General features: G+C 37.0%; 2 protein-coding genes across 2 annotated transcripts; one reads left to right on the forward strand and one right to left on the reverse strand.

The window, feature by feature from the left end:
• The first annotated feature begins 175 nt into the window (after positions 1-175).
• LOC145228121 (uncharacterized) lies at positions 176-23172 on the forward strand. The gene is made up of 15 exons (XM_080093114.1): positions 176-270; positions 544-945; positions 1757-1796; positions 1901-2000; positions 2330-2478; positions 2855-3416; positions 4962-5057; positions 5286-5389; positions 5854-6562; positions 7193-7307; positions 7611-7722; positions 8091-8116; positions 8525-8620; positions 16276-16364; positions 22142-23172. The coding sequence occupies exons 1-15, from the start codon at positions 217-219 to the stop codon at positions 22182-22184; spliced, it is 2697 nt and encodes an 898-aa protein (XP_079949240.1). The 5' UTR covers positions 176-216; the 3' UTR covers positions 22185-23172.
• On the reverse strand, positions 10134-16210 carry LOC145228124 (uncharacterized). The gene is made up of 4 exons (XM_080093116.1): positions 15685-16210; positions 14792-14837; positions 11603-11706; positions 10134-10803 (listed from the first exon to the last, which is right to left on the reverse strand). Exons 1-4 carry the CDS (start codon positions 15843-15845, stop codon positions 10707-10709), a joined length of 408 nt encoding a protein of 135 aa, XP_079949242.1. The 5' UTR covers positions 15846-16210; the 3' UTR covers positions 10134-10706.
• Positions 23173-24036: the final 864 nt, after the last annotated feature.

Below are 24036 nucleotides of genomic sequence, written 5' to 3' on the forward strand. Positions count from 1 at the left end.
TCAGAATCAATCTGATGTAAAAGTTGCAAAATTTTCTTTGTTGTTTGTTATTGCTTATTACCGATAATAGTGTAAATAAAACGAAAAAGCCTGTACTATATGTGTCACAAACCTATATTTATGCATTACGTTTCAAGCTAAAGGTTTTCTTTTTGCAAATATTTTCGTTGATTATTTTTATGTTTTTGCATTTCTAGAGAATAACATTTAGAACAAATGTCTGATTTATACGACGATGAAGATGATTTGTTGTCTGAAATCCACAAGAAAGTAAGGAAGTTAATTTGTGAATATAGGTCTAATAATAAATTTGCAAAATTACTGGATTTTTGTTGTAAAATGTGCGACGAAGAATTGTTTTTTGTGTGTTTAACTGTCTAGCATTGCAGTTTGACACATAAAAAATGTACCCCTTAAATGCATGCATTTTTGTTAATATTGTTTTGTCTTTTAAGTCATTGTAGTAATATCTAAAAAGCACACATACTTCAATGTAAATTTGGTGTCATACAAATGTGGACTAATGAACTCCATTATTGACAGGGAGATGATTTAGACGAGGACTTGGATGATGAAGCATTATTATATGACAGCGATGGACCAGACGACAATATACTCGACTTTTCGCCTCCTGCAAAGTTTATGCAACAAACTGCATTTGATTTTGAATCGGACGACCTAGTTACTGACAATCCCAAAGCTACAGAAGAAATTTCAGTGAATCTAGAAACTGAAAAACCTGCAATTAAGAATGAAGTAATTGACAATTGCAATGAAATCAGTGATTTTGTTACGAAGGAAGAAAAATTGAGTCCTGTTAAGCGCCATTCTGTATCAATTGATGAGGAACAACGAGAAGGTGTTGCAAATCATGAAACAACTACTGATGACGTTGATACCAAGAGAAGAAGATTATCGTCGGACGTACCTGCCATGCAACACCAGGTTAGTGCTGCACAGACAAAAACAATGGTGTAGCTGCAGCGTGTTTACCGATAGTGCCATCTAATTTGTAACTTATTAATACTGTCTCATTTTTGTGCAGCTATTTCAGTCTGTTATTATATGCAACTGTTGTCTCCATCTGTCGTACGGAGTCTCTGGTGACTTGTGATTTACAATATACTACACACAGCTATTTCTGGCAATGTGAATATTTAAGTGCCGTCATTGAATATATTGTGCAATTGTGTTGCGGTTGTTTAATTGACTGAAATAGTCCCAACTCAAAATAACTCTGAATGACGTTTATATATATATACATGCATAATGACAATAGTCAATAATTATTGGCTCTGTTTAGAAATTTAAGTTGTATATATTCAACATGTTCGTAACCAATTACAAGTATTTGGATTATACATAAATAAAAATAAGCAATTATAAAAATGAAACGTGATTAACTGATGATTATAATGTACATTATATATACATAGAGTCAATGGTTGACCAAGCATCACAATATTTTTGTTTGTGATTACAGAGCCCATTAAAACTATGTTCAGTGCTGCACACTAAAATTATAAAAATGTTACATACTAACAAACTAATATTATGATAATGCTTGGACTGCATTAAAAAAGATCAGCATGCCACACTGCATTTAAAATTTAAACCTTTGTATTGACCACACATAACACAACCATTATTTGTTAGGCTGCATTCGGCCCATGGGCCACAGGTTAAACACCCCTGATTTGGAGGGTATGAGCTCAGTTTTCTGATCAAAAAATTATATCTCTGTCTATTTTTACAGATTTCGCTATCTGATCAAGCTGGTGATGATCAGGAAGAAGGTATGCGCTGCTGCTATATATTGCTTTGTGTGCAAAAAATTAAGGCTAGCTCCAGTCTTACAACAAGTAAAAACATTTTCTCAACGAAAACCTATATTTTTTAGATAATGTTGTTGAAGATGAGGACAGTGATGGTGAAGATGACAACCAACGAAATAGATTTCGCTCAGAACGAGATGTAAAAGAAACCATCAAACCTGCAAGGTTACTATCATAAATATCATAGTCATTGAATGTACGCTTAGAAATGGAACTCATATTGCATTTATTAGCTCACCTATAGGCACATAAAATGCAAAATTGTAAAGTCATGCATAATACATATATAACATCATGAAACATATTTGCATTGTGTAAATTGTTAAAAAGCCATTTTGATTAATATGTCTGCATTACACTGCTTAGACAAATGTTCGAAAATCATGTTAAAAAGGCTCAAGGCCAATGTAATGTGGCATACACAATTGGATGCTTGTCTTTGTTGAAATGTGTTGGATGAAAAAAAAATTATCCATATGATTTGTTCAACTTAGGTCCAACATGAATGAAAAACGTGAAATCCCTGACACACTTGAAATATCAGATGAAGCTCGACAAAAAATAGAAGATTTCGACAAACAGCAACAGCAGAAAAGATTTAATCGACAAAATCGCCGTAAACCATACAATAATAGAGGCAAAGGTAAGGTTCGAACAAAACCTATAAATCGTTTTTATGTGTTTATTTTGCTGCTTGAATGTATTTTTTTGTACGTGTAAAAATTAAGAGTGATTTTTATGGACTATGATTTTACCTGTGACTAACCACAATTTATGCATGAATTTCCAATTTGACTTTTTTGGTCTTGTTGTGTTGCAGCCAGAAACTATAGTATGGCTTTTAGCATTGCCTCTTCTAAATACAGACAAGAGTACAATTGTAGGTGGATAAAAGCCCACCACTAAAGTTTAAATCAAGAAAACCTAAAAGCAGACATGTTTTTGATTACTATTTGTAATGCATGGATATAACTGTTAAAATGTAACATTGCATTTACATTTTTTACATCTGTCAACAGGTAATATGCGAGGTGGCATTCGCATGGCAGGCAACAACTTTCAGCAAATGCGAGCTCATGGCAAACCCCCTACACTTATGAGTTTACCCATGCCATTTCGCCCAATGTCACAAGCTGGAATCCTTGGACAACCCTCTCGTCCTGTGGTAATGAATCCGCTGCTGCAAAATCGACCCATGCCCCCAAATCTTCCCCTTTTACCCCCATGGGAGGCCATCAGGCTTTTGGGTCCACCGCCACCTATGATTGCAAGGACCCTACAGATTCCCCCTCCCCAGTTACAAGCCCCACCGCCTCAAATTCAAGCTTTGCTGCCCCAAATTGCAGCCCCAGTTTCGACAGCCCCTTCTACTATACCAGTAATCAGTGGAACGAAGAGAGAGGCTTCTGCAGAACAGGAGAACGGTGTAGCTGGAAATCCAATACCAACACTAATGACTGGATCTCAAAGAGTAGACAGTCCTAAGAATGAGGCTGATGATTTAAAAAAGGGTCGAGAAGTGGTGTATGGCGGTACAACATCAGATCGCACCTCTCCAAAGCTGTCTGTCAAGATATCAAGGTAAATGTTTATCATTTAGTTTTGTCTGCACAAAATTTTCAAGTAAAAACACGAACAGAAAATTGAATTAGTCAAGACGTAGGAGTACAGGGCAGCCCAAGACTCTAAAGTTAGCATGTCAAACACCACTTGTGTAGGATATTTGGCGAAGTGTAATACAGTATAATGTAAACCAGGGGTGGGCAAACTTTTCAGTGCAAGGGCCGCATTCAAAGGTTTTTAATCTTATCGGGCCGCATAGTATTTCACCAACGGACGCCAATTGCTTGTTTGTTTTTTGTTTTATAATAACTTGTGTAAAGAATTTGGTTTATATCACATATATATATATATATATATATATATATATATATATACCATTTTAAGTCGCCTAAAATTCTCAGATTAATAATTTCTAACTTGGTGCATTAGTTTAGCTGAACGGAGCTAACTGTTAAGACGTCATAAACTGTATTGTGACGATTGCGGTGCCTGTTCTTTCGCATTGTTTGCACACAATAAGCGGATAAAAAGCCTGGCGTATATGGTCACAAGGCTGGTAATCTTTTTTTCCAGTCTCACGAAAGCTGTTTTTAGCTGTTTGAAAATCAAAATATTAGGCAAAATAGTTTTGGTTACGTCACGGCCGCCAGTACATGTATTTTAACATACATGGCCACGACCGCACAAACTTGTCTCCGCGGCCGCATGTCGCCTTACGGCCACACGTTGTGTACCCCTGATTTAGCCCAAACTATTAACATAGTATATTTTCAGCTATGTGCAAATACGTTTGTTGTCACTTTAATGATTGTACACACATTGGTTGAAACGCTACAATTGTAATTGTTTTAAAAAATAAACAAGCATTTGTTTCAACATAGGCTACACCACGTTTTTTTTGTTAATAAATTCCTTGCGCTAACATTAAACAATGCAAGCCGCTTTTAATAGGCGTGTTTAAATGTTGGTTTGCAAAGAACTGCAACGACCTAAACTTGATCCAAAGTGACCATGGTTTTGGCTTCAACATTGCAAAGTGCACTGCATTTGAAAACGTAAACCGCTTTTACTTTATCGAACAAAGAAATGGTGTCAAGTGACGATTTGCATAATAACGTGGCAGAAACAACAGGCTAAAGCACGCAAAAAGTATATTTTTAAAACTCTATGCCTGTGCATATAATTCTATTCAGCGTTGCTTGGTAACTTTCTCTTCAAAGTTTGCGAACATTTGGCGGGCCGCACAAACTCCTTTGCCGGGCCGCATGCGGCCCGCGGGCCGTAGTTTGCCCACCCCTGATGTAAACCTATTCAAACAGCTTTTTACCTATATCAGTGGTTCCCAACGTGGGGTTTACAGACCCCTAAGGGATTTCATGAGATGGTTTCAAGGGGTCTTTGAATGCCAAACAATTTAAAGATTTTCTAAAAAGTGGGAATTTGTATGCGGGATTTGCAGACTAAATTTGTAAATAGAGTCTGTTACTGCAATTAGGTTGGAAACCACTGCCTTATACCTTAAGTCACTGCATTATTTTGTGAAAATTATAAATTTTATTTTAGATCTCGTTCACGATCGCAATCTCCATTACCCCGATCCAGTCATAAGCGAACAGTGATTCGACCACATCGTTCGAGGTCACCCCGCTCACATTCACGGTAAGTAAAAATCCCTAACTCACAGCCAATTGTATAGAGATGATTTCAGGTATTCAGAAATTCCTTATTTTACGTCCCTGGACTCACAGCTAGAATCTAATATTAGTTAAGAAGCATTTAGGTTTAGGTTACTCGCGTAAATAACCTTGGCAAATCATCTGCATTTATAAAATACTGTAATCTACCATTGCTTGTTGTAATTTTACCTATTGTCTGCAATATATATAGCTCCAGGCGATCACCAACTTCAAGGAAGAAATCTCGACGTCATTCACGTTCTGTCTCTCCAAAACGCCATTCGTTTTCACCAACAAGGAGTAGGAGTCCAAAACGTATGTACAACTTGTCAATTGGCTATTACCATGTGTGGTTTTAGTGTATAGTTGTCACAGATAATCGCAGAATTTCCGAATATCAGCTTATCATTTGTGAAGAAGTAGTTTGGCTATTGGCACAAAAAACATACATGTGATTAAATGGAATGATCTGCAATTTTCTAATATATATCAATGGGGACAATTGAATGATATGTTAGCTGCAGGAAGTGCACACTGTTTTAATCTGACATTGGCTGTATAGGCTAGTGTAGGCTAGTGTAGCCAGCCAGTTTGTTGGGAGTATTAGGCTGAACAGCCATGCCTTATTGCAGTGGTTCCCAACCTGGGAGGAATTTTTAAACTATAAATGTTTTGTTAGGTTAAGTGCGGAATTCGGTTTGGAACCACTGCCTTACTGTAATTGCCCATTATATTAATACACAAACAATTCAGTTGTTAATTTTCAAAAAAATTTCTAGATACAAAACCAGCGAAAATACACATCAATCCTCATTTCAAAGGACCCAGGTCATTTCCTAGTGAAGCTAAATCGTCTGCATCAGCCACAGTTGTCAAGCCAACAGCCCCTAGCATTGCAGCCCCACAGATAAACCCTGCAATCCCACCACCCCCAATATCATTTCCCCCTCCCCCTTTACCTAACCCCACAGTTCGTCCACCCCCTCTACCAGTACCCACACCAGCAGCCCCAGCGGTGGTAACAACTTCAACAGCCCGGCCAATCATACCAATTCCGCCCCCAGTTTTACCCCTTCACCCAGGAGTCAAAATGCCCCCACCCCCAATAAAACCCATTAATACATCTGCGCTACCAGGTAGACCAGCTGGTAACAATACAGGGCTGCCACTACCGCTACCAATCAATACATCTGTGCCACCCCCGGCAGTACCCAGGACTCCCACCCCAGCTAGCATTGCATCACAAGTCCGTCCCCCACTTTTACAATCCCCCACAATCGTAAGGCCCTTGATTCCAAGACAAGCTGCTCCACTTAATATTTCAAGACCCCCAACTAGTCAGCCCCAGTTGCAACCATCTGCTGGGACTCAACCAATTCTCCAACAAAGGCTTACTCCACCTGGTGGCCAGCCTGTTGCTCTTATTCGACCTTCATTTGTCGACAACAACCCACAGCAGCAGTTCAAACCGAGCAATGTTAGAAACAGGTATGTATGTAGAAACTGTATGTACTTGATTTTTAAAACAGCCTTTTCCAAGAGGTGTTTCTCCATTTATGTTTATAATTATCAAAATTTGCACTGGTCACACCTTTTCACAAGGTAATAGCCATAGACGTGATAGTAAACATAGTCAACATTAGGGCTACAACTGCAAATGTTCTGTTTGGTGTTTTCCGGATAAATGTTCTGAATATGCTCTGTGCATTGTGACATCACAAACATTCCCAATTCCATGATAGTTTTGTAGCTTTACAAGGTTTCATATCTCACCCATGGTGTATTAAGCTGAGCTGTACCGGCTGTAGAAGTCCGCATTACTAATTCTGATGTTAACATGAACATGCAAATTTAATGCTCAAGTCAGTTTCTGCAACTGCTCGGCCTAGCACTGTGCATAAACACAGCTATGTTTGGTACCGAGTACTCAAGTTCTTGCCTTACTGGGCCCATCTCTAGCCAACATTGAATCTAACCTAAAAGCCCTGCTTGTAACTTATATGATTCAGAATCCATTCGAAAGGTCGCGGCTCTTTTTAGCCTCATTCGAAGTGCTTTGTAGATCTCACTTCCAAGAACCGCCACCTCATAACTTAGCCAAGTTTTGTCCTCTTTTAGACTTGGACCAAAATCACAAACTCAACCTGCAAACACCCAAACTACCACTTCAAATTCAAGGTTGAAACCACCACCTTCATCTGCAATAACCACTCAACCTCCAGCGCAAAACCAGGCAAGTCTAGTGTTTGTTTGTGTTTATATTTATCCCCGGTAAGTGGAACAAACAAATTACAAAGCTCACATTAGTCTGTGGCATATAAATTTGCAGACCACTGGTCTAATTGGCTTACTTTAACAAATTCTTCCAAAAAAAATCCTACCTCATCAATATAAAAGTAGTAGGTCAATAAATGATAAGTAAGCTGCAGACAGTGCACACTGTTTCGACCTATAAGGTATTGGTGCAGATGGTGACAAGACATTGAGTCAGTGTGCACTGTCGTCACTTTGAGAAAGCTCTTTTTTTTCTTTGCAGATTTGGGACATGAGCAATCAGGTTGAGAATGAAAAATACAAAGCTCTCATAGAGCAACAGGCTGCTCGCCGGAAAGAAATTCTAGCAAGAAAGTCAAGAAAAAGAGGGCCAGGTAGGTTTATGATTCATTATATCTGATCTCCAAGTAGCTTGGAGTAACATATCCAACTTATTTCTTAAAAATGTGGACACATAAAATCATTTTCTAAATAAGGGGTTGAAATAAATTAACTTTACTCATGATTTCACTGAATAAAGACACACAAACCAATAGGCTTACAAAATCATGAACTTTTACAATAAGTTATTGAAAGCACTACAAAGCTGGTGAACATACTGTATAACTTCTAGTAAGGTTACCAATTTTTTTATCCATAATTTTTTTCACAGGAAATTTTTTGGTAAATAATAGTAGTTCAAAATGAAAGTGTGTAGTCATTACATATCGCTGTATATTAATTCCCTTCTATTAAATTTCAGCTGGACAAACACAACCAGTGACACTGGTAAGTCGAGTTTTTGCTATTTAATTTTTTTTAGCACTTTATGTCATTTGTTGACATGACACACTATCTTGTGGATATTGCCTTAATTATTATCATAACAGAAGCACTCAGTCTGTTGGTTTAGAAAAGAGTAAAAAACTTTTTTTTTAAATCAACGACAATTTCTTTTTACTTCGATAAGTTATCAAAAAACAGTAAACTCTTTCTTTTTCGGCCTGCTAGGTCTCATTAGTGCTGCTGTTGACGAAAGTGGCCTGTAGCTAGTGTAGCCAGGGTACAATGTTTTTTTCAGGTGGTTAACCCTGAACAAACTTGAGGGCCGGAATTTGTACATTCACATTTATACCTTTTTTTTAACAAATTTTGTTTTACGGACCATCAATATGATATGTATTATTTTGCTTACAGCTGCCCACCCCGACCGTTGTGCAAGTAACTAACCTCGCTTCGGAAACTAAAATCTCATCTGTGGAACGACTCATGAACTCGGTTGCACCGGTAACGGTAGGTGGCGATTTCTAATTGGTTAAAAGTTAGTCGGTTTAAAACTCGTGTCCTGAAAAACAAACATGCCTTATAGCATTTTTTCTATCACCAATTCAAAAACGATTTGTCTATCTAATTCATTGTTTCTCAACCTATACTGATCGCGTACTACGACTTTTTCTATCGTTGCGTACTACCTAAAGTACTAAACCATGTTCGAATGGGTGGACTTAGGGATAGGCAAGTTCTTTTCGACCAGGCTAGCATATATATCTGAAACCAGCAAGGTTAGAAATTCAAAAAAGCCCAAGCGCGAGTTTAGCCTAAAATCAGTGCTGATTAGTTGGGTCAGTTAAGTTGCAATTTTTGGTCTGACTTAAATTAAGTGCAGCAAAAAGCCATTCGCGTACCACCTTAAAACTATAGCGTGTTGTACAATATGTGTTTAGAAGATTTGCCTAATTCCAATGCTTTTGTTCGTACATAGGAAAACTAATTCGCAAGCTACTACAGTACTTATTAGGAAGTGTTAGGATGTCTAAAAATAAGGATCCTAAATGATTGACTTGAGAACCGCACAGTTCTGTGATTTTATCTTCAAAGTCTGACTGATTTAGATTTTAAAGATATGCCCAACTTTGTGTGTGATCTAATCATCACCAAATCTTTTACTGAAATGTCAATCACAAAATCCTTGTGTCAAACATTTGAGCGAATCACGTTTATTATCCTATTTTTAGCGCGATGCGTCAGTAGTGTTTGAAAATCTTTTTTATACGGTTAGCTATAAAAAAGTTGGTCGGTTGATTATTCAAAAAAGTTAGTTTACCTTATCAAATGTCCACAAAAGTATGTCAAATACGGATTAAATACTAAGCACATTGTCAAAGTGCGATGTATTCACAGGGTTGGCACTATTGAAGTACAATTGTATAATTTAGCATTTGGAACCAAAACGATCAGACTTCTTTATAGTTTTAACAAATGGATAATGCATAAATTGGGACATGTTTTCAGCAGTTTCCCTAAAGTATATTCTAATTTTACATGATCTTTAAGACTTCACAAGTCCAGAATTAAGAGATCGCAACCCTATACACGAATATGTTTATCTTGTCAGAAATGAAATGGCACAAATGAACGCAATAGCTAAGATAAGTAATGTCATTTTCCTGAAACGAAAATGGAGCATGTCGCTTTTTAACTATTTGAGTTCTATTTATATTGTCCTTCTGTATCGCCTTAAGCCCTGCTTTTATTTGAAACGAATTTATTGAACTTTATATGGTTGTATCCAAGCGCAGGCCTGTCGGTTTTCAATGTAAGCAATTAGTAAATGCTTCGTAAGCTCGGACAGTTAGGTGATGGTTTTTAATCTCTCGCTAAGGACTATAGTGGCATATTTCCTCTGGTCATTCTGCTGTGACTGACGTCTTGAACAGAACTGCCTTGTTGCTTTATACAATTCGTTGTAAACTGAACAACTGACCTGTCATGTCAAACTGGGCTTTGACTGCAATCAAATACTGTATGATGTCAACGAGTTGTACTCAAAGTGGGTTCCACTGCTCTGGGTGCGTTTGAAATCATAAAATGAACAATGAATTTGAAATAGGTGAATAGGGTGCTGTATGGGTGAGAATGTGACAGATAAAACGGAATACAACCTCAGGGAAAGTAACTTGGACATTTTTTGTTCATACCAATGGATCTTCACTAAAAACTAAGCGGGCAATAAACTGGTTTATCGCCCGTATATGATATATTTGTCATGAGTCAGTAAAGGGGGACGTTTTCAATACAACTGGCAGTGCAGAGATCGCTAACAAGTTCAATGGGCTTTGTTGTAAACCTTTTAACTATAGCAGCCTAACAAAAAAGAAAGTTTTAGAAAACAATGTACAAAACTTCGAAAAATACGCTTGTCCAAAGTATTTCCGTTCGTACGCAACCACGAACAAACAAGTAAAAATCGTTTGCAGGTTTTCAGTCAAAACAATCCTCTCTATTTATGTAAACCACCGTGACCTCAGCCATATGTGATCTTATCCGTATTTTTCCATCTCGAAATTTTGCGGTTAGACGTCTTTTCCGGTGATTCAATTTAGACCGGATTTAGTGAAACCGCATACGATGTCTGTGTGGAGTCATGTCTCCTTAAAATTTTGTCTGTGTAGCGTTTGATGATCTTCCATTTGATGCTGTGTTCAGAAATATAAAACAGGTAAATTAAACATAAAGTTCTGTCTTATTAAGTTAATTTTGTGTGTGATTTTAACAGTTTTGTTAGACACCCCTTACAGCCTTTTTGTGCGACTGTTATTACTGCGGGAAAGGGAAAAAACAAACAGTAATAGGAAAAAAAGCGATATAAATTTGAAACGAATAGTTGTTCGGACGTCATTTTGGTTTATCGCTTCGTCTAAAAACATCGACGTTTTAATCAACGCGTTCTGTATGTGGTCATCGCTAATGTTATATTTTGCCCTTTCAGCGATTAATTGACATTTTAACGAGCAGTTTCTCCTTCATGTGTCGTATTCTATTGCAGTGTGTCTAATTGGTGAATGAAAGTACATGTACTTTTAGTTGTCATGCCAAAAATAGAGGTCCATGAACTTGTTCTGGTTTGCTGTCATGTAAAGGTCTTGTATTTTAAGCAACCTACAATCTTTTACGAGAAGACGAATCGTAAAAGGTGGTGGCAGCGTGAAATGTACAAAAAATGGCACACGGTTAAATTGGGGAAATACTATGATGTTTAATCCAGGTTTTTGTTCTAAGACTTTGAAGTAATTTTTTTTCTTGTGATACAAAAATGACCTCGAGTACCAATTTGCGTAACAATGCATTAATCACCAAGTGTTCAGTGGAGATTTTATTTTCGGGAAAGCGTAATAGAACGTAAAAACGTCCACAAAATTGTTGAATATTTAAGGTTACGACAGTGCACACTGGTTCGACTTTAAGGTATCAGATATAAATATCACTAAATCTTACCAGCAAGATATTAGAATCAAAGTCATGGCAAAGATCATTAGGACGCCGAACATGAGCCACCATAGTAATGTCAGGTTTGCATCAGTCAGCATTGAATCATATTTCTACAAGACAAAAATGTTATTTGCGATTACTAAATATAAAAACACGTTTCCTGTAAATTGAAAAGCCGCGACCTAATCAAGAGACAAAACCTAAACACTCAAAGAAGCGTTGACATTTAGGGGCCAGTCACTACCCCATTGGTTCAATACTTGTGCTTTAGGGTTTTCTTTAACAGTTAGTTGGTTGGTCAAAGGTTCCACCTTGTGTTGCAACTCATACTCATAAAATTAACTCATAAATTTCAGTCTTTCAAAAAAGTCACACCACCTTTTTACAAAATTTGCAACTATATGTAGGCATATTGGTCAACATTGATTATTATTGAAAATTGTTCCTAAACATATAAACAGGCATTGGCACATATCTGCAAAAAACGGAAGTTCGATTTTTCGCAATAAAAATCAGGTTACTATGACCTTTAGTGACCAGCAAGAACTTGACACGAAAAAGACCTCGTGGTCGCTGTGTGTGGTCCCAGTTTTCACGATCAATCTGATTCTCCACTCTGTTTGCACACGTGCCACATTTTATCCGAAAACATGACGCATTTTCACTTTAGGTGCTCACGATATTTGTACGTATGTGGTGTGATGTGGCTTGTGTTTTTTAGACTCAGACAAGCTTTTTATGCGTAAAGACGATTTTTGTGGGTCAAACGCGTAAAGCTGTGATCTAAATTGTGATTTTGCACCAAGTACATTCATATTGATAAATGAAACACTGTTGCAGATTTTTGAGTTAATTTTACGTTGTAAAAATATCGGAACATTATAAAGGGCTCAGTTGGTGGAACATTGTTGTAACTATATCAAGTTTTTGTTCATTTTATCTCCCGCTGTTTTGACTTTCAATATAAGAAAACTCATTTAGCAACCTGTCATTTTTTGATGTTGTAAAATCAGCGCTGCTAGTTTATCACAGACACGACTAAACATGAATTAAACTTAACGATTCTGCGTAAACAATCGCCTCGACGTAACAATGCACATGTGATGGAATAATAGAGCTTGCTCGGCACAGGATACTCCAGTCACAACACTCGTTAACTGTCGTCAGGGTAGAATGCACACCGATAGAGTGAAACATTCGCAACTTTAGTGTCGCAAAACCGTGTTGTTCACAGCATTGATAACAAAAAGGCTGTTTGTGCCATGTCCCTACACGCTACCATGTTCTATCTTCCTTCATTTAACCAGTCTACACTGTTTCAACCTTATAGAGCTCCTCTGGCAATTGTATTTTTATACCAACGTTTCGACGTCCTATACAGGTCGCCATTTACCCTGATGAAGGCGACCTGTACAAGACGTCAAAACGTCAGAATGAAAATGAAATTGCCAGAAGAGCTCTTTAAGGTTGATATTATGCCTGGCAGCAATAGCTTATGTAAATCTACACTGTTTATTTACCAAGAGTGTTAAAAATTGATCACATACACCTAATAATTTGCATTTGGTTATGTAAATGCTACGAAACAAATTGTCGGTTGTTTGTGGTACTAGATTGTTTTTTTATTGTTTTTCATAAACGTTTATATTAAGGTTTTAATTTCCCGATTGTGGTCTTTATCTTATATTTTATATTTAACGGATCATTTTTTGACTTGGGCTAAACTATATGCGTCATAATTATCAGATACGATAAAAATATTACGTGTTCAAGTTGTTTAACAAACATCTACCAACCATTGTGAGATAGTGGGCTAAAACTATCGCGCTTATAAGTCTTTTTTTTTTTTACTTTTTTTTATCAATGAAAAACACTTGAAATGAACGCCACTGTTAAGGGTGTCGGCCCCCACCACGGACCACGAAAAGGATTTCAACATCGCATGCGCTTCTCCTAATATTTTTACTGCAAATATATTTTGCGTGTGGTAATGGAGTAAACGTATTTTAGGTGTGGTGGGGCCGTTTTCTCCATACGTTTCTATGGATCCCACGTTTTTCGACGAATTCCTCCCATAACAATTCAAACCATTTTCATTCCTCCTTATAGTACATGCTAAACCAGTGGTTCTCAAACTTTTTTACCCGCGACCCAAATCTGAGTTTTATGAACACCTCACGACCCAAACCTTAAAAAATGTAATTTTTCTGATATGCATGAAATAGAAAAAGACACAGACAATCATTTGTAGTACACGGTTCTATGAAATAATGAGTGGTGATTACAAACAAATGGTTTATATATTTAACTGTGCTGTTCAATAACGAGACGTACTGCAATTTCTAGGCCACGTCGTCGCCGCATAGTAGTCTGACCATGTAAAAATGGCTGCAGGCTGAACGAGCTTGATTCTTTCGACAACACTGCATAACACAGCACATTGCGGCTTTACAGCACATTGCGGCTTTACAGCACCATGATCATCGATAGAAGTGAATCCCAAATCTAATACTTACTCATCCTTAAACGCTGACCATTACATCCCCAAGTTCGGTTTCGCATCATTACCTTGGCATATTATTTCCCGTGCTATGACGTTACAATCGCCATGTGCGTAACAGTAAAGTTGGAAGGCTATTTTCTTTTGGGGTAATGATTGGTTCATTTTACTGTACAACGTGGTCGAGTGAGGTGACTTTATTACTGCATTAAGTATATTCGCTTGTGTTTACTTCATTCGGTAATAGTTCATTTGGGCAGAATTGAATTACCGTAGCGCGACCCATTTTTTGACCCTGCGCGACCCATACTTTGAGAACCACTGTGCTAAACCATACAAAGATCATTTAAAATTGGATCCTATATCAACTTCACAGGTTATATTGCCTGAGCTTAAGTGTCTATTTACAAACAACATGTAAAAACGATAATAAATTTCTCCCTTCAAGTTTTATAAATCCTCCCCGGTTGGCGACCACAGCTATATGCGTTTGTACGCAACTCTCGGAAAATGGTTTAGAATGGAGAACCAAATTTATACAATCAAATACCAAAATTTGGGAACAACAGGCATGAAATTAGCGTGATCAAATACTGCCAGAAGACTTGTATATGGTAAATACATATTATTGTACACGTTATACGAACATATATACGTTACAAAGATAGCGTACACATTTATCAACATAATCTCACCTGTAACAGGCTTCTTGGTGACCTCGATTGAACTCCTTGTGTTTTTCTAAATAAGAAACAAAAATGTGATCAATATTCAATAATAACAACAACAACCGGGTCAAATTTGTTCAAGCTATACGGCTCATTAGCCAAAGGCCATGATTTGAGGCTGAGCTATTAATATCTACGTTTGTTGTTTAGATTAAGTACGATTAACGTTTTTATTACGCATAATGCTTAACGGTCCCCGTGCATTTCTTGGCTAACCTATAATGTTTATTGCCACGATAGGCTTTTATGGGTTGGACTACTTATTTAGTGCAGCATGTTCTGTGTGCACTATTTTCAACTTCTGAAGCTTATAGGTTGTTTTCAACAGTTAAACGAAATACGTTTACAAACGATACATTTATGTCGTTAAAGATGTTAGAAGAATACTTTTATGAAAAGCATTTTTAGGGGTCACGTTATGGACCAGGGCTTCTTAAAATTTATTGCTCGGTGACCCCATTTTAGAAAAGAAATGTCTATGGGCACCCGTTATGGGCATAGCCTCTACACGTGAATGATGTTTAAACAATAAATTTACGCACGTATACCATTTCTTGTGACAATGACATAATAACGCATGATGTTTTGCGACACCAAAATTATATTTCGCGACCAACAGTTTGAGAAGCCCTGATAGACGACATCACAAAAAAGACAGAATTAACACCAAGTGGTTGTGTAAAGTAACAGTAAATGCATTCAAAGGATTGAATCGTTAAAAACAAACTGTTATCCCGCTTCTGCAAAGTCCTTGCATGCGTATTTAGACAAACTAACGTGCCTAAATTGCAGAGCACTAAACGAGCCAATCACTTGCCTCGCTTCTTAACCAGCAAACGCTATCCCCTAAAAACACTCACCTCTTATTGCATTGAACCACGCCAATCAGTGCATTGAGCAGACAAATGAACACTCGTCTCTCCATCACTAACACCAGCCTATTCTGATATAAGCGCATTGCTTCACCAACTTTAACGTCGAATTTGCCTTTTTTCTGTGCCTTTCTTGTACATGCGTACATCGAGGGAAACGAAAATGCCACGGCAGGGTTTGGGAGCTTGATTTCCCATCAAAATTGCCAATAAACTTGTGATGTTTTGTTTTTCCGCGGTTGTGTTACTTTAACTAGTTTCGATAGTGTCATTGGAAAACAAGTTTTGCGCACATCAAACATCAACATTTTGCTCACATCTAACAACAACGTTTTTCTCAACCGGCTATTATATGTAACTTATCCAACGTTTCGACGTCTCATTTGGAGGGTCTTCAACCAGGCAAAAAATGTTTATCGAAATATGCCCGGCAACAACACTATATTCATAGTTTTAAATATTCGCCGCAGTGCCTTTTGAGTTCGACCCATCTAGTCCAAAAAACGTAGTTTATTGATTAGTAGAGTTTTACGAGTTGTTTTTTTTGCGTTGTTCACACAATTGTATATGTTTTGACAGGAAGTGACGTACGACGGATCGCAGCACGCCATTTCCGGCAAGTTCAAGTCACGTGACGCAGCGGAAGCCTTCACGCAAAAATTCAACAGGTATAAAGCTTCTAACCATTTCCAACCGGTTCTTCAGTAAAATTTATCATTTTCCAGCTTAACCAAATGTTGATCGTACAACAAAATAGTTGTAACGGGAATTAATCAAAATACATAGGATTTGTCTTAAGGAAGTAACTGCATCAAACTTGACTGTAGATTCCAAATAACTTGCATGTGAGATACATTTTATTACTACCGTTTTAAATACTTGATCCAACTAGTTTTACGTTGTGGCCAAGAAAACCGCGATTAGGCGCATGTTTACCGAATATTTGGTTTTAAAATGGTTTAAATTTATGGAAAGTGGTTGAGTAGTTTAGGCAAACTAGAAATGCGCTTAAATGAAACGAAAGCGCTGGTTTTCATGTTCCGCCTCAATACACAAGGCTGTATTGTTTGTATACTTCTTCTACACTTATAATTAAGGTTCAAAAGAAATATTGATCCATTTGTTGCGTCAAATGTTTTATGAACCTTGGCACACACAAGCTCACTGGTTACACAGAGGAGCAATTGATATGCAAGCTGTGGCCACATACCACTTAATGTGTAACACAGCTTTTCTTGTACTTTGAGAATATGCGAGTAGTATACATTTGCACAAGTAACGAAGCTTATCTTAAAATTGGATAGCAGCTCCTTTAAACCAGGCGCAAGTATTTCTCAACGAGCACCTGTTGCAAAATCGAAAATTTTAAAATGATGGAAAAATACTGTGCGGGTTGTGATAAACATTTAAGATTATGCACGCGATATTTTATGTGTGAACCGACCCTCGTTTTCAATTTACACCGAAACGGGTGTGCAGGGTGTTTGCGACAAAGTCTATGGTTCGTAAAACCACCAAGCTTTCTGTGTCTCGCCAAGCAGTTCCATCAGCTGTTCGTCCAGATACAGTTACGGTTGACAAGCTGTGTAGATGTAGATGGTTAAATTCTTCGAACTAATACAAAAAGGTCAGAGCTGTAAGCTACACCATCCATTTAAGGATGTCTGTTTTCAATGTCCCAGAGTAAACTGCTTAAGTCAAACCCAAAACTGGCGAATAACACTTCGTAGTGGATCTGAAAAAAAAGTTTCGAATCGAAGTGGCTAACTTTTCTTCAAAAAAAATAAGTAAATTACATGCGTTTGACTGATTACATGTGATTACTTTTTCATAGTCCTTATTGCCTTTTACTTGCAAAAACAGTCATTTGTAGATCAAATTGTGTGCATTGTAAATCGTTAAATAGGGTACACAATATATAAAATGAATATATATAGGAAAGCCACCTTTCTAGTTCGGTATGTAGATTTAGTGTGTTCAAGATTTTTTTCCTGTTTGAATTCTCGAAAGCGGTAAACGGGAGAAAATATCGGGAAGACGGTAATGACATTACTTACATTTTTGACATAGCGACTATTTTTGAAACATACATAGAAATACTTTTACACTTGTTTGTTATAAATTTCAACCCCCGCTTTCGCATCAAACTTTTATTTTTCTACCTTAAATGAAACTGTCCGTTTCGGCATGTAACCTTGATTTACTCGTGGGAATCGCTAGGATAACGCCATGAATGGATTTTGCATGCACATGGCATACGTACATGTATTGGTTATTGAATTTAGATGCTATAAATTGAATACGCGCAAATGTTACTGTTTCCTGTGTGCCTGCTCCATACACTTAATGGTTGACACGAAACCACAATTCAATGAACATCCATGTTTATCTGGCAAATTCATAGAACTTATAAACGTTAACATTTGTATGCTGACATGCACATTGCCTAAATGCCGTTTTCATGAATTAGGAATTGATGTTTTTCCCGGATTATCAAATTTATATTAGCGTGTTTGTTTCGTTTTTGCCAACGGCAGTTTAGAAAACTTAAATATCTATGATTTGGCCTTGCAACTTTTAATCAAAAATAAAAGTATAACATACACAATAATAATATCCGTAACATTAATAAAACGGCTTTGATTATTACGCTTAATAATATACGACATGATTTTCTGATGGCGAAGCGTCCACCAAAGTGAGCTTGTGATTTTTAGCAATAAAATGTAAAGTATAACGGTGGAGTGAAGAGTTTGAATTGACTTTGATCTAGTCAAAATAGTTTGGTGGCTCATGCCAAGTTTTGAAAATGCGTTCTATTTTACGGCCGCATTCGATTACGACAGCACATTTTATCATGTAATACTGCAATTTGAAATGGGTATGTGGCCAGCTTAAATGATTTCATTGCCCAAAGTTAGTTCATGCGATACAAAATATTATAGATTTGAAACCAAATTGCTTCCTTTGCAAGGTAATAATTTCACCTGTGCTATAGACCAGTGCTGTTCAACCGGATGTATTGTACACCCCAGGGTGTCCCATAATTTTTAAAGGGTGTACCACTTTGATGGGGTGTACCGGGGTGTACCAGATACAATACACATATGACCAAGTATCACAACAGACAGGTTTGTGTTTTAGAGCAGACTTACTGTGTACAATGCATAGTAGTAAAACTGTATCTCAAGTGTACGTAGCTTGGGGATTACTATATTCTAGCTGTGACGTCAAGATTCAAATTTTCTCTTATTAGTCATAGTAATTTTTGCATTAAAAGGTTAATAACAAGTTACAGTTTTAGTGGGGCGTAAAATTTTCGAGTAAACGTTTAAAGGGTGTACCATTTTAAATAAGGTTGACAAGCACTGCTATAGACAGACATCGTAGTTATCACTCCAATCAATATCAATCAGACTACAGAGCAATCTATAAGCCACACGGGAATGTCACTCGGTTTGTTGATTGGCTTACTAATGAACAAGCTTGTAAAACCGCGAGTATATTCTATCTATCATCAGTTGTTGTTGCTGGTGGTGATGCTGGTAATATCAACTCTATTTTTATCTCACAGTCGCTGACTTCGTGTCTGGCCTTGTTTGCATAACCCAGAGAGTTTATTGTGAAAGTCAATGTTAAGGCCACATTCGTGTTCGGTACCGACTATTTGACCGCAAACATTTTAACCGAGGCCCGTGCACTTTCGTTTGTTGGTGCAGTGTCAAAATAAACAACACTTTTTGGTGATTGTTATCTAGAAGACTTCCTAATGACAACTCAATATGTTCCATTCGTTTCCATATATTTCGTTCCTTTACTAAATTACAGTTTAACACACAAAGCTAAGAAAGCGTTTTTGATATGAGTCGTTGCTGTTATAAAAAATGCGTGAATTTTGGGGAAACATTAAGTAACAGACGTTTTTGTCTCTAATATTTTAGTTTTTGTCCAATGTTGTCTGATTCGCAGTTTATTTCGGTTGTTTGTGCCCTGCGTAAAGCAACAGTTTATGGCGGTGCAGCCCCATCTTTTACGACTTACCGCGTCTAATTGGCGACATTAAGATTTTACGCTACCCGGCGGCTAACCGATAAAGGTTCCCTTAAAATGCATTCTTCCGACTTTAAACTAAGGATAAAATAACAAATTAAGATGTTTTTTGACAAATTACAGTAAAATGTTAGTAATTATTGTCATTTAAACGCACATTTGCCAAAATGCCAGCACCCCTGAACTCTCTTTTCCTGAGTAGGAGACATATTGTTTTGTCCGTATTCTGACCGTTTGATCAGGAAAAAAGTGATTCAAACTTATTCAAATTTACACATACGTTGGGTAGTTATCCAAAGTTGAACCTTCCAAAATTTTAACCCAGATGCCCCCGCGCACAACCGTAATGTTTTCTGTCTTGTCTGTGATGTCACAAACCGTCTTTGGATCATTGTTATGCGTAATTTTGCATAATAAGCTAAAATCCTGCAATCAACTTTCGTTTTTCTGAAATACACATTCAGGCTCAAGGACCGCGATTCCTCGAAATTATGGCAAAGGGACCGTTTTGAAAAAATAATGAAAAAAAGTTTGAAAACCTGGTCTAGAACTTGAATTGATGAATCACTCGTTAGCTTGAGCAAGTACTTTCTCAGTTAAACTCGTTTTACACTTGGTTCCCCTACAGCCGTATATCACCGCAGTGAATACAATACTTGACACTGATGACTATCAATTTGCTGTTGCGGGCAAGGTGGTCTGCTGAAATGAGTTTGTAATTTTAATGTGTTTATGTGTAACTTGAATCCAGCTCTTTAAATGAGAAGTTACCACTCCAAAAATGAATAATGACCACAGCCCACAGAGTTCGGTCATTAATCAGAAATAGGGCCTATTTGTTCTGCACTACATGATTTTTGTTTTCAGTTTCAGTGAAGAGCTCGAAATTTGTTGTTATAGTTAGTTAGCTTTTTGTAAAAACTATTGACCTCAACCGTTTTTTAAGCGCAATGCGAATTTTGATTTTTTTGTGAAATGTGAAGTGGTCACAATCTGCTGTCGGACTCGTCATATTTCCAAACGAGAGAATTATGGACAAGCGCCGCAATAAATACCTGGTTTATCACTAAAACCCTTAGACTTGTATACGCGCATGTAAAATAATATTAGATTGTCGACACAGCACCCTGTTCTGTAGGGGAAGGTGGAAATGTCTTGTTTTCTGACATTAATTAATAAGAATTATGGCATTAACGGCGAGACATTGGTTTCTTTAATTTTTATGGACAAGTCTCAGTGTGTTAGGCCCATTTATACCGAATCAAACCGGTCCTCAAAGTATTCTTATGTAGTTCAATGCATTTTCCTATGTAGTGCAATGCAAAAACGATCTAGCTTGCGGTGGGGTTCGAACCAACGATCAGAGGTTCAAGAGCGGTTTACATGTAATCTCATGCTAATATTTTTTCCATCCCCGAATCTGTTTTGAAGTGCGAAATCTTTCACATATTTTGCCCAAAAATGGCACCGCCAGTTTCTGTATAAAGTAAAATAATGCAAAAATGAAAATGACATAAAAATTTCCCTTGTCCTTTTCGCTGCCCTGCAATACTTCCAATCACATGACCAACGTTTTGTCACGTGACGTAGTTATCGGGTAATTGGCATTCGACTCGCGTGCAAGAAATCAGTTTTACATCGTGGGAACAGCAGAACGGCGGTTTAGGGTATTTTAGGGCGCCCTTGTTGATAAAATTTGCGGTTTTCTTATGAAATTTGATCAGCTTTTGTAGTGCGTAGCTGGCGAATAACAACTTTGTTTTGTTACTTCTGGTTAATTCATTTGGCTTTCATACACAAATTGTTGTAAGATTGTGTCAAAAGCTACAAGCTTGACTTGTCCAATAATTTTTCCTCTGCGGGAAAGCTTGGTTAATCCGGACCCATTTGGACCAAAAGATTGTCTAGTTTAGGCAAAGATCTATATAGATTAACTGATGTTGATTAGTTAAAGCCTTACCACCTTACAAATCATTTGTACCTCAAGTTTTGTCCAGATTAGGCGATGGTCTGGATTAACCGATGTCGATTAGTTGAAGCCTTACCACATTACAAATTATTACGACTTTAAGTCAATGCGGTTTAACCGAGGTTTACTGTATTATAAAGCAACAAACTTCATCTTAATGCACCAATGCGACAATCAGGCTGAATAAACTTTAACCTCTAATTGAGCTATTTGGGCAAAGGGCAATATTTTGCAAAAATGGCGCAGAATAATGGTCAAAAATCTTCACTTTGTGAAAGTCTTTATCCTACAGTGCGGGTGGCCTGCAAACAGAGCCTTTGTATTTTTGTCTTCATCTACAATTTAATCCTAATACCTGGCCTACATTGTGTCTTACATACCTGACCAATTTGCATTAACTAACACAACTTTCATGTTTTGTCCAAGGTACATGCTGGATCTTTCCTACATCACTGTGAAGATTATGTGATGAGGCTTTTGTACAGTAAGTTTGGGCGTTAAAAGGTAAAACCGCTCCAATGTGATATCATTCGAACTTGCTCATGTTAAGTAGACCAAAGCAAAACATTCACATTTGAATTTGGAATAACACTTGTATTGAATAATGAAAGCCAGTGGTTTATGGCATCCACAATGTGAACTATCTAGTGCTTTTGTGCTGCTGTGAAAAGTAGTCTCCCATTGAGCCACTACTTTGTGCTTTACATTCGCCTATTCAAGGATAATATCTGCCACCTAAAAAAGTCTAGAATTGCAAGTTGTAAATGTACATATTATGGTTGGACCATTGTTATATTCCTGTGGGACAAAAATATGCTTTTTCATTGTCACAGCTGCTGAAAATTGTTCCCCAAATTTTGATTGTCATATGTATCCAAAATTAGTACTGCCGTATTTACATAGCTTCTTAAAACCATAGTTGTATAAACTTTCTTTTAAAGTGTTGTACAAAAACTCAAAAAGAAGCTCATGTGTAGGTGCATTTCTAAAATGTTTGTTTGTTGTTTGTAACACATATTTGCTTTGGTCAATTTATCTTTCTTAGCCCACTTTTTTGTGTAAGTTTTCATTGGATAAGCAAATGTTTCATGTTTTGCGTGTTTTTTTTATTGAATTGTGTATTTTTTGTAACTTATGTTTTTAATTGCAAATTCATGGATAAAAACAGGAATTGTTAGACTTTGAAGTGCTTAATTACTGTCTAAAAAACAACAAATTTAGTAATTATCTGCTGCTTATGTATAAATTATTGTTTAGTTGCAAAAAAAGTGTTTTGACCTAAATTTAAAAACTGATATTCATCCATGTGTAACATTATTCTGGTAATGTGTAGATTGACATTTAAACTTGTCTTTTGTTCTTATGTTTCTGAGTTGTTTTTGTGTGTCATGTTGTTGTATTTTGTAAATAATGGGTGTATAACCGTCAATGATTCTAATTACACTAAAATGCCCCAATTTCAGTTTATGACTTTATCATAAAAAAGCACTGTTTAGAAATCTACATGTTTATACCAATCGACACAATGTAAAAAATGTAAGTATTTGATTTTTTTATCTGGAAGCTGCCAACATTGCTATGCATGTTTTTTAGATTAAAAATTACATTATTGTTGCTAATCATTTTTATATTTTGTAAACCTATTTTCATATATTCTGACTTTACATAAATTGCACTTATTTAAAGCAAGTTCATTATATTTTTAGTGACTATTTTTATGACTGTTTTACGTATTTGTCAAAATTTGTGCTGTTTCTATGAAATCTGTTTTTGCAGATTCGCATTTAAACCCATGTTTTCCTTCTCAACTTAGGTACTTCCCCGCGCGTTTTCGCTTTAACGCTTGTTACGTAACAAACAGATTTCTCACAAGGAAAGTCGAAGAAAAGCAAGGTGGAAGCTGCTTCTGTTGTCAAGGAAACGAATTCCCGCAGAAGAGTATCATCTGCTCTTGTCAGCCACCGTGTGGCGTGTATCACTCGTGTTAAAGTGAAACAAAATAAATAATTAGGCCAATTGGAGTTTGTTTGAGTTTTTACACTTATGCGGTTTGTTTCGTAGCGTAATAGAGAGTTAAATAGAGAAATAGAGTGAAGGAAAACCCTTACTGAATTTATGATAAACATAATACGGCAAGGAAAGTAGCATAAAAAAGACAAAGCCACAGTACGCCAGGCCCATTGAAAGCGCCACACCGAATCACCCGGCACCAAGCATTCGCCACCGCACGGCAAGGCATATAGGCTACGCTAGAAAAATCGAGCCGGCGGCATTCGAACCAACGACGAGAATCTTTTCCGGATTCCGGGCTGATCCCAGTT

The sequence above is a fragment of the Phallusia mammillata genome, chromosome 5 (assembly GCF_965637545.1).
Source record: "Phallusia mammillata chromosome 5, kaPhaMamm4.hap1.1, whole genome shotgun sequence".
Taxonomy (NCBI): domain Eukaryota; kingdom Metazoa; phylum Chordata; class Ascidiacea; order Phlebobranchia; family Ascidiidae; genus Phallusia; species Phallusia mammillata.